Here is an 11,149-nt window from a genome sequence, read left to right on the forward strand (position 1 = left end):
CCAGGAGATGGCTGTCGTGGAGATGACCACGCCCAGGAGGGCGGGGCGACAGGATGACTAGGCCCAGGAGGAACAGGGTGGCAAAGGTGGGGGCGGAGGAGCAAGGCGGCGGAGGCTGTGTTTTGAATTTCGGCCGAAAAAAATGGATTTCGGCCGAATTTCGGCCATCTCGGCCTAGGGCGAAATCTATCTTCCGCCGAAATTGGTCAAATTTGAGAAATTTTGGTCAAATTTTTATCAAATTTCAGTCAAACTTTGGTCAAATTTCGGCCGAAATTTTTAAAAACGACCGAAATTCGGCCATCTCGGCCTAGGGCGAGAAAAATCACAAACCGAAAATCAAAACGCTGGGCGGAGGTGCAGCTGGGTGGTTTCAAATCTGGCGGAGGGGTATCGTTCTGGGTGGAGGGGCAAACATGTAATTTCATACGTTTTTCACCTGGTCGGAACAGATCTTGAACGACAAATAAATCGGGAACAGAGGGAGTAGAAAATTAAAGATCAGTAATTAAGGTGCACACTCCATCCTGAATCTTTCTTTCAACTTTTGAACGAAGTAACAGTGAGTGAATGAACTAACTGTTGCAGATGGACGTGGGCGCCTGAGCTGAGTTCCCGGCGGACGGCTCGAAAATTTCGGCCGAACCGAAATTGGAGAGGAAGAAGAGGTCGAGTCTGCACTCTGCAGGCGTACGTGGCGGAAGGAAAAAGTCAACAGGCGGCGTGCGTGCGCGTTTCGGTCTTGAATTTGTATGCGAGACGTATGCGTTCCGGTGCAATCCATCCAATCCAAGAAAAAGAGCGATACTAGTAGATGTACTCACGTACGTAGCGTACCCGCGGCCGGAAACGGAATCAAACTAAACAAAGCGCGCAGCGAGCGATTAATAGGGTAGGACCAGGCTGTTTCCTTGAAACGCTAATCTCATCTCATATATAGGACCACGCAGCCGCGGCGGCGAGTGCACTCGCTCGTAGTCGTAGACGGCAAGCCTGAATACTAGCGAGATGGAGGGTGTCTCGGAGGAGCAGCAGTCTCCTGAGTCCTCCATCGTGGTAAAGGAGATCATGTCCCTGCACAGGGAGCGCAGGTACCTGCTCGCCTCCCTCACCTCCGGGGTCTCCGTCTGGAAGCGGCGAGGGCTAGGAGAAGAAATAACTCTAGTCCGGAGGCTCGCCGGAACGGACTACACGGCCCCCGTCCAGGGCCAGGTCCAGGAGATGGAGACGGAAGAATCGGCCTCGGCAGCGGAGCAGCTCGGGAGGTACTTCGATTCTATCGTGCACGATAGGGAGGACCTGAGCCACCGGATGCTGTCCATGGCGTACGCTGTGGTCAGACCCGATAATGGCGCCGCCCTCTCCTCGTACACGGCCGATGAGCTCGTTAACTCGACGTCCGCATTAATGCACGCCTGCAAGGAGCTGTACGAAGACACCCACGATAATGAGCAGGCGGGGGAGGAGCAGAAGAACACATTCTTGGATCTCCACGACAAGTTCCTGAGAGAACCCTTGAGCTACGAGAACACGCTGGCCTTAGTGGTTACCAGGGAGGAGGAGGAGTTCTACGAGAAGGTGGTGGAGACGCTGAAGAAAAGGGCGGAGGAGGTGCGTCAGCAGAACATGTTGAAGTGGAAGCGATGGGAGGAGAAGGAGAAGGAGAGGGAGAGGTACTACACGGAGAGGAAGATGGGGAGTGGGAAGGACAAGGAGATTGAGTTGAGGTGGAAGAAGGAGAGGGAGAAGGAGCAGGAGGAGAGGGAGAAGAAGGACAAGGAGGAGGATGAGAGGGAGAAGAAGGAGATGGCCACAATGGAGTATCTCAAGAAGCGGATGGAGGTGAGCGAGGAATTCTTCGCGGATCATCGTGACGGTTGGGAAACTGGATGGGGCAGCAAGAGTGTAAGGTGCGGCGACTTCCGAGACAAAAGTAAGCAAAACATGCATCTTTTGATTTGTTTTACTTTAATCTCTTTGCTTGTCTAGAAATTCTAGCATATCACTAGCAATCTAGCATAGAACTTAAATTTGTAGGAGTATCTTTTTATTACCACTGGCTGTTTTTGTTTCTCTCGAGCTGGTTGTTGCGCTCTGTTATTTGGGTGCTCATTAATATAAATGATGATTATGTCTTTTATATGGCCCCCGATTTAAGGAATGTTCTGAGTAAGCCTTGTTTGTTAGTCATTTTGGTCCAAATCTAAGTGCAAATTCTGATGTTGATGCCTTTCTGTCAGTTTAGAGAAACAAGAGTTATGTCATTCAACACTTGCTTTGCAGCTTCCTACATGATGTGGATTTTGTTATGCTAGGCTTTTTTTCATGCGTCAGAAAACTTGGTAGTTGATATAATTTCTTATAGTTGCGACGTATAGAGTTTACTTTAAGCACTAATTTCTATTGTATATGTTCACTAATACTTTTCCCCTGTGAGGCCTAATGTATGTTTGTATGTATGTTGGGGGTCACAGTATTCCCTCCAATGCTACAATATGATGTGATTTATATAGTGATGTACTCCCTCCGTCCGAAAATACTTGTCGGAGGAATGGATGCATCTAGACGTATTTTAGTTCTAGGTACATCCATTTTTATGCATTTCTTCGACAAGTATTTCCGGACGGAGGGAGTATTCTTTTGTTCTTAACTTGGTAGGAAACATGTGTTCTGTTTCCCGTTGACTCCTACAGAAATTGCAGTCCTCATGTTCATGAATTGAACATTTCATTTTCTTGAATGTCAGGTTGTAGAGTCAAAAATGCATAACAGTTGCAGTCAAAATGCATATGGCCAAATTTTTTAGAAGTTGCTTTTCTGTCTTGAGAAGTGCATATGAGTTTCAGTTTTTAGAGCTTTTTTATTGCTGTTCAAATGATAAGGAGTTTCAGCCTGCCCTCATTATATTCTTTTGGTTCAATAAATCCACTTTAAGTTCATGTGTTCACTTCAAGATCTTACAGTGTTGTCTGAACTTTATTATAGTTCAAATGTTCACGAATTACATTCTGTAGGCAGTTGTAATTTTTGGTCAAACTGTAACTGCAAAGTGATCCCTCTACTTCTGAACTTTTCTACTAGTATAGAGAAACATCAGTTATAGGCTTATAGCATTAAGGGCTTGTTTTGTAGCTTGGTATTCATTAGTGTTTGTACATGGATTACTGTGCTTCTTAAGCTATTTTACCTGTCTAGTTTTTACAGTGTTGAGTAAATGTGTTTTCCGTGGTATTATTATTCTCAACACATCACAAGTGACATGTTGCAAGGGCTTGTATCTTTTTGCTTCATGGTTCAGGGTAGAATTTATTTTCAGTATAGGTTCACAAGCATGACTTGCCATTTACCTTTTTTTTACAGTGATCATTTCTATAAAAAAAAATTCTACATGTAGTTCTGCTTTATAGGGTAGTGTAATTTCTGGTGCTTTTGCTTTCTTGTATTTGTTTCATGATCATTTATGAAGTTTAAAATTTCTTTGCTTCTACCTGTAAGCACTTTTATCATTCACTGTTATACTTAAACACTTTTTACAGTTACAATGTTCATGATTACAGTGTGGAGTATTCATATTTTTGCTTCAAATATTAGTGCAATTTGTCGCGTTGCTAGCTGAACTATGGAATGTACTTGTGGGACTCCATGAATTAAGCTTGGTAGAAAACTGGTTCAAAATGTGTCAAAAGCAAACCCACTAGAACTTTTTGCAGGGCTGTTAGTCGAGAGTCGCCACACACAAGCAAAAACAAGGGACACATACGTACATGTTATTGGTTCTAAAATTCGAATCAAATTGTAGCAGATCACTAGCTTCCTTTCTCCTTGTATAATTAAACGGTGTATATTTTGCTTAATTTAGTTGCTCATTTTAGATTTCTGACAGTACGCACTCGGCATTACTTTTTGCTGCAGCCACATTGAGCCCTATGCATTTTACGCACTACACACCCAATACCATCCGATCCTCTTGTGGTGTCACTGGGAGCACCTTGCAGATCTACTCCATACAAATTCTTGAACTAAAAAGAGGATTGAAATGGCCACTCAAACTGTACGGAGTGGTCGCTGCTCGAGACAGCGTGGATCGCAACCGCAACATTGTCTTCTCTCGGTCAAGTCTTAACTCTCAAGAACTCAATGAAAATGTAAGTATTGTATTCAGTTTTCTCTTTGTTTTCCATTGTTTCTTCTTTGTGCTTTTGTAGTCTATATTGCAATTAAGTAACCTTTTTTTTGCCCAACCGTCGCAATTAAGTGTTAATGATATGATGCTTGCAGGGTTCTTCTTTATGTTTTACTGGTCCGTCTCGTGCAATTGTAGCTCTGGGCCCTGTTGACTTTGAAATAGAACTGAAAATAGAAGAGGGAGAGGAATCCCACGACAAAGAATTGATCACTCTTAGCAAGCGGTATGAGGGTACAGGTACCTCCCTCGTGTTCGAGAACAGTTTGTGTGTAGCGGAGTTAAAATTTAAGCAGATTTCTGAAGCGGTCCAGGCCACTGTCTTGGGTGTATGCGTTGTTGAAGGGGACTGGCCTTTTGAACATGGATGCCGAGTTGCTTGCTCCTTGACTGCTGCTGCAGATGAAGTTGTGGCTGATGCAGATGAAATTGTGTTGCTTGATTGTCGCGGTGATGATAAAGAAGTGCGTGTAGGATCAGATGGTTACCTTCATCTGTCAAGGAATGTTGTGTCAGTGCAAACACAAGGAACACTGGTAGTTGTCATACGAACCTACTTGGAGTCTGGTTGCGCTGCTCAAGATTCGAAGGTCGAATTCCTTGCCAAGCTTTGCCAGACAGGTGAGGGTGAATGTTCAGTTGGCAACAGTAAGGTGAAGATCGTTGTTGCTTGGTCCCTCCTTGTCAAGGAGAAGCAGGACCTCTTGGTGGATTGTCCAGCGGTTTGAGCCTTGAAGAATTTGTGTTTAGCTTATGCTATCCAACTATTTGTGTAGCAACTACTTAACTCTGCGTGGTTTGTTAAAATGTATGTGCACTGACTATTTAACTCTGGTGGTTTGTTCAAATATTTGTGTATCGACTATTTAACTCGTGTGGTTTGTTAAAATGTTGAAGTATTTGTACTCTATATCCATCTGCTTGCAGTTCATGGCTCCCCTTCTTTTTCTTCCAGACTGCATCTATTTGTTGCCAAAATTATGCTAGCAAAACCTGTGTATATCTGCTTTTTCATCTAAATCAATCAGTGCCTAAAGAAATAATCGGCTGTTCAAAAATGTGTACACTCTAGAATTCTTATTTCAGCGGGAAAAGATGGAACCAATGTGCTAACCTATTCTACAATCTGAAACCACATGCGACCGAGCTACTTCTTCCAAAACTAACACCCCAAATCCAAGAACCTGCTGCGCTTCTCGTCGCCGGAGCTTGGCAGCCGCGGCTGCTGCTGCTGCCGCGACGACGACGTCCTGCCGCCGCCACTGAGCCCGAGCTTCCGGAACAGCCTGCTCAGCGCTCCCTTGGGCTTCCCTAGCCGGTGCATCTCCTGCCGCATGCTGGAGCACTCCCCCTCCAGGTCCACCACCCTCTGCCGGATCTCCGGCACGCTCATCGCTGACGCCGGCTCGCTGCTGCTCCCGGGCGTGTACACCTCGACCTCTTCGTTGTCGTTGTTCTCCGACCCCGTGCCGAAGTCCACCTCGCCGGTCCGGCTCTTCCTCGGGCGGGAGCTCCTTGGGGAGCCCTGGTCGGCGGCGGCGGCGGCGGCATTGTCGCCGACGAAGAACCAGCTGGCCACCGTGGTGCGTAGCCGCAGCTGCTCAAAGAAGAGCACCTGCACCACCACCCGCAGCGGCAGCCGCTCGTTCTGCGCCGCGTGCGTGCACGCCTCCAGCGACAGCTTCTGGCAGTTCATCAGCCGGCACAGCTGCTCCCGCTCCGACTCCGTCAGCCACGGGTGCGCCTGCCACGACGGAAAGGTATCAAACGCAAGCTCAAGAACATTCATTAATTCATGGCCGCCACCGGCCATAACCTACCTTGATGAAGATGTCGATGGCGCGGTAGAGGCCGTCGTCGAGGGACCGGGCATAGTCAGGGACGAGCGCCACGATCTGCTGGAACTGGGAGCACTTGAGGTTGGCGTCCGTGCCGACCTCGGCGAGGTACCCGTCGACGAGCTTGGCAACCGTGCTGGCCGGCATGAGCTCGCCGGGCGGGGCCTCGTCCGCCGTGATCTCCGGCAAGTGGTCGGCGTACGCCGTCGTGTTGGACAGCAGGAACTGCTCCAGCATGCGCTGCATGCAGTCCACGTCGTAGAGCGTGTCCGTGGAGTAGTTGGCGTTAGGGATCAGGAGGTCCTCCAGCGCCGCCTCCTCCAGCTGCTGGCCAGCCCGCCTCTCCAGCGCCTCACGGCACGCCGCGCCGGCGTGCAGGACCGTCGCCGTGCGGAGCATGCCGAGCAGGAACCTCGTTGTCGTGACGCCCTTCTCGGCGGGGAGCAGCGCCACGATCTCTTCTAGCAGCACTCGCTGCTCGCCGACCACGTCATCGGACGACGTGGTATCCGACACGCCACCGCCGCCGCCGACGTCGCGCCGGTTAAGGCCGGAGAGGTGCCGCCTGGCGTAGTGCGCGAGCGAGCCGGCTATGCCCTCGGGGCTCATGCCCCTGGACCGCATCTCGGAGATGAGCCGCTTGTACAGGGGCAGCCGGAGCGACGACGCCTGCCTGTACCACCACCCGGCGCCCGGCGACCGCGGCTTCCCGTAGGTGCTGATCCCGTTCCACATCACGGGTGGCGCCGCGGCATCGACGCACCTCGCTGTGTAGTTCTCGACCATGGGCCAGCCGAAGAGCGTCGGGTCGGCGCACGCCTTGGCCGCCAGCGACTCGATGCACCGGGGCGCGAGGAGGAGGTCCTCGGCGAGCTGCCGCACGCCGTCGTCCCCATCGTCGCACGCCTGCAGCGCGCGCACGGCCGCGTCCCAGCTGCCTAGCACGTCGCGGACGAAGAAGGCCTCGGCGTGGGCGGCGAGGTTGCCCTCGCCGGCCATGCCCAGGCGCTCGGCCGCGCAGCGCACGGGGACGACGTTGGCCGCGTTGAGCTCGAGTTGGATATCGTAGCAGAACTTGGCCACGAGCCCGAAGGCCGCCAAGCCGCCCGGGAGGTCGTCGAGCTGCACGGTGCACGGCTTGCCGCCATCGTCATCGGGAGATGTGGTGGATTCGGTGATGAGCTTCTGCAGCGTGGTGCTCCGGCTGATTAAGGGGAACTGGATGGAAATACAGAGGGAAGTTAGTGTGCTGCATGTTGTCAGTACAGTATAAATATGAAAGAATCAACAATATGTACAAGTGCAGCCTGTAATTTACAAGTCAGTGAAAGAGATGGCAAATTTCAGTTGTGAGTAGCAGTTTCGTTCAAGTCATAATCATCCATGGAGGGCTATAATTACTGCATGTAGATGGATAGTATTTCCAAATGTTGAGAATGATGTGACAATTTGACACTGGATTCCAGAATCGCCGGAACAGAGGAACAGAGAAATTGCTTTGTTGAGGAATGTACGACAGAGATGTAGAGAGCAAAACAACCGTACGTACGTACCTTGTGAAGATGGAAGGAAATGTGCCCAATCTCGACGACCACATCGCTCGCAAGCTCGGTCAAGCAAACCCTGCAAGAATGGCAAGGAAGGCACTGTGATTTGTGAGCCAAGATCAACAACATACTAGTACTCTGTAATGCTGCTGTTTTGAACTGTGCTTCCACGGAAAGGTATCTACTGAAGGTTATGTGCTGTTTCGCTCCTGAATAATCTGAAAGTTTCTCCTGACAAATGGCTATTGAAATATTCCTCTCATTCGCCACTACCTTGCACCCCTACTCCTACATCATTTCTGCAAGGTGTTCACTCAGATTCGGTCAGGTGGCGGACGTGGCCAGCTCACACGAGATCTTGCCGCCAAGGAACAAATTTGTTTCACCAAATGCAGCAGCGCATGGAGTTTCTAAGATGAAAACCGCAGTACTGCATGCGTAGGAAGACATAATTCGAGAGGGTTGGGGGAGAGAGATGGGAGACGCAGGGGAGATGGGATGAGGGGAAATTGATCATATATATCAACAAGGTGATGTGATGAGGAGGCGGGAGGTACCAGGAATTAGGGTCCCGGAGCTGGAAGCAGTCGGGCGATTTGGATCCGAGAACCCTCGTCGTAGCCGCCATCGCTCCTCAATCAGTCAGCCAGTGGATCACTGTGTCGATCGATCGCATTTGGGAGTGGGGATCCGGGCGGCCGGGAGACGCCGCGACGAGATCGGAGAAAGGGGAAGGAAAAACCAAGAGACGAGAAAGAACGAACCGAACGGCATGCATGCATGTGCGGACGAACCCGTGGAGGTCGCGCCCGCCTGGTCAGCGGGAGCTCCACGCGCGCGCCGACAGGTGGGGCCCGCCCGCCCCCCGCGCCAGGCAACGGCCCCACCTACTTCCGCGCAAACCCAAACCCAAGCTGCTTCGCCCCGTAGCGTAGACATCCACTTTGACACCTTCGCACAAAGCGCCAATCACACACAACTCATAAAAGGCCATAGGACAAGACAAGAAGGAAAAAATGCAATCAAGAAAAAGAGTTCGCTCAGCTCGACGCGGCTTCATCGCTGATATACAACTTTCCGGATCTTTAAAGTAGCTTAACGAATGCGAAGTTATTGTCATTGATAAAATTTAGCCGAGGCAGCATCCCGGACACGCCATCAAACTCCATATATGGCGCCCCCGCTCGACGATGACGTCGGAGGAGGAAAGCATACCTGCTAGCCGCCAATCATGAACCCAACACATGATCCACAGTCTTTCAATTGGCACCGACGCAAACAACGTCATAGTTAGGATCCAGGCACCCCAGGCTGCCGCCCGGGTCGTGGCGCCGTGGTCAGTGGCGGAGCCAGGAAAATCCAATGGGGAGGGCTAAACGTTGCTAAACCTAATTAGGGAGGGCCAGTCTATTGAAATACTCTGTTTTGACAGCAAAAAATTCCGTGTTTACACTGGTACTAGAAGAACGCCCGTGCATTGCAACGGGGCCACATTAACTTTAAGAGTTTAATATTAATCATGGTAATATTACATTTAATATTCTCATACATATCAAGTGACATTGGCGACCTTTTTTACCATCAAATCCTCGGACACACACACACACTCTCTCTCTCCCTCCCTCTTCCTCACTCTCTCTCCCCTCCCCCTCTCTCTCTCTCTCTAACACACACACATATCCATCTTATTGGGTACGGGACCATAATCCATCTATTTCACACACACAGACGCTAGTGCATAACAATATGAATTATGTGTATTATATTTGCCACCACAACTAAGGGAATTAATTTCATGTAAATCGGCCAGCCACAGCTCCATGACAAACAATACATCTAAATTCTCAGTGTTATTTTTATGTAATATGCATTATCTTTATACTATTTTTTGAATGTGTTCAAACTATTACTTGAACTTGCTACCACCAAATGATATCTAAATTCTCTCTCTTTCTCTCTCTCTGTCTCTCTCTCTCTCTCTCTCACACACACACACACTCTGGTATTATGGGACCAAAAACTTTTACCAATTACCATAATGTTACTTTTGTTGTCCACAAAATGCGGCGAGGTAATTCTGAGGAAATAAAATGCAGAGTTGACCAAAACAATTAACCACTATATTTGATGTAGAAGATGATGAAAGTATAAGCCTGCTGACACCAACACCAAATGAAACTTCAAGAACACCACCCGCACAGGGATTAAAATCTATAACCATACAAACTCAACTTCAACATGACTCTCCAGCATCAGTATAATCACTGGTTATCCTCCCCAGCCTACTTTGAGGTTGCTCGAACCTGCATAACCATTTGACAAAAAACAACTTATTTTCTTACTAATCCCTAGATGAACTCTAGACATAAACAAACTTTGTATAGTAAGCAATTAGATGCAGAGCCTTTTTAACAGTAGGCCAGGTGTTGAAAGGCAAGGATGAATATTATCTTGTGCAGACTCCATCGCACGAGGCTTCAAGAACGTTGTGCTCAACCACTTTTTTGCCGTGGAAGGCAGTAGCTTCCCCGCCGGAGGCAGGAGGCCAGCACTTCCTCGTCGGATCTCGTAGGAACGGATATCGGTGGAGTGCTTCTTTGCTGGATCTCACATGGAAGGGCATCCTCCTCGTCAGAGCAGGGGAGGACGCCCTTGCATCAGCCTCGTCGGCGGGAGCGACGTGATAAACAACACACGTCTCTCCAAAATTAACGACAAAGCGAACGAGACGACGCTAGGCGCAAGGGGGTGATCATAAACGTTGGATACTATGAGGTGATTGAGTCTCCCTCGTTATCAACTTCATACACGTTATCAATACGCTCTACCAAGAGCGAACGAGAGACAAAGACATTCCGGCGAAACCCAATTCTGGCCACCACGCACACCCATGTGCTGGAGCGATTGAATAGGAGGAAGGTAACGAGCATGTGGAAGGGACGACGCATGGAATTCCTCCCGAAGATTGCCGGTCATGGCCTGATTGCTGGAGAAGTCGACTTCCACGCCGCTCACTGCAAAAACATCAATTAGGATAAAGCAAAATCATTGTCTTCTTCTGTGATTAACCTCAATGATTTAATAATTAATTTGATTGTTTTCACTTGTATCATATGCACTCACACGAGTCACTTCCATCCGAGCGTGAGAAGAATTCATCTATTCCATTTCCACTTCAAAAGCAATACGACACCGTCTTCAGCTGGGAGGAACATACAGAAGGGAATTAGGGATGAATGTTTACCTGGGTGTCATACACCGGAGGATCAAGCGGCGCATACAACCATGCATATACCAAAGTATTGATCTAATTGGTATAATAATCAGGTGCTTCTTTCCTATTTTAATACCTTTGGCTCTCGTCATTGAGGCGCATGCAGCAGCACAGATGCATCCACATCGGCGCACCCTAGGTGTTCGCCTCGGCTCCGGCAACATGTGCACCCGCGCCACAAGCCCACCATCGCCAACGTCCGTGCTTGCCTTGGCCCTCTATGCGCGACGACGGCTCCTGGCGGGCTATGGAAGCAACAGCGAACAACCGCTTACAGCGCGGCAACCAATGGAAACGGTTGCGGCTC

At 49.2% G+C, this 11,149-nt stretch overlaps 2 protein-coding genes across 2 annotated transcripts; one reads left to right on the plus strand and one right to left on the minus strand.

Moving 5' to 3' along the window:
* The first annotated feature begins 918 nt into the window (after positions 1 to 918).
* Positions 919 to 5,030, plus strand: LOC123042520 (uncharacterized). The gene is made up of 3 exons (XM_044464949.1): positions 919 to 1,933; positions 3,913 to 4,145; positions 4,279 to 5,030. Exons 1-3 carry the CDS (start codon positions 1,009 to 1,011, stop codon positions 4,909 to 4,911), a joined length of 1,791 nt encoding a protein of 596 aa, XP_044320884.1. The 5' UTR covers positions 919 to 1,008; the 3' UTR covers positions 4,912 to 5,030.
* Positions 5,031 to 5,233: 203 nt separating this feature from the next.
* On the minus strand, positions 5,234 to 8,350 carry LOC123042521 (BTB/POZ domain-containing protein At5g03250-like). The gene is made up of 4 exons (XM_044464950.1): positions 8,126 to 8,350; positions 7,575 to 7,644; positions 6,004 to 7,239; positions 5,234 to 5,927 (listed from the first exon to the last, which is right to left on the minus strand). The coding sequence occupies exons 1-4, from the start codon at positions 8,194 to 8,196 to the stop codon at positions 5,346 to 5,348; spliced, it is 1,959 nt and encodes a 652-aa protein (XP_044320885.1). The 5' UTR covers positions 8,197 to 8,350; the 3' UTR covers positions 5,234 to 5,345.
* Positions 8,351 to 11,149: the final 2,799 nt, after the last annotated feature.

The sequence above is a fragment of the Triticum aestivum genome, chromosome 2B (genome assembly GCF_018294505.1).
Source record: "Triticum aestivum cultivar Chinese Spring chromosome 2B, IWGSC CS RefSeq v2.1, whole genome shotgun sequence".
Lineage (NCBI taxonomy): Eukaryota > Viridiplantae > Streptophyta > Magnoliopsida > Poales > Poaceae > Triticum > Triticum aestivum.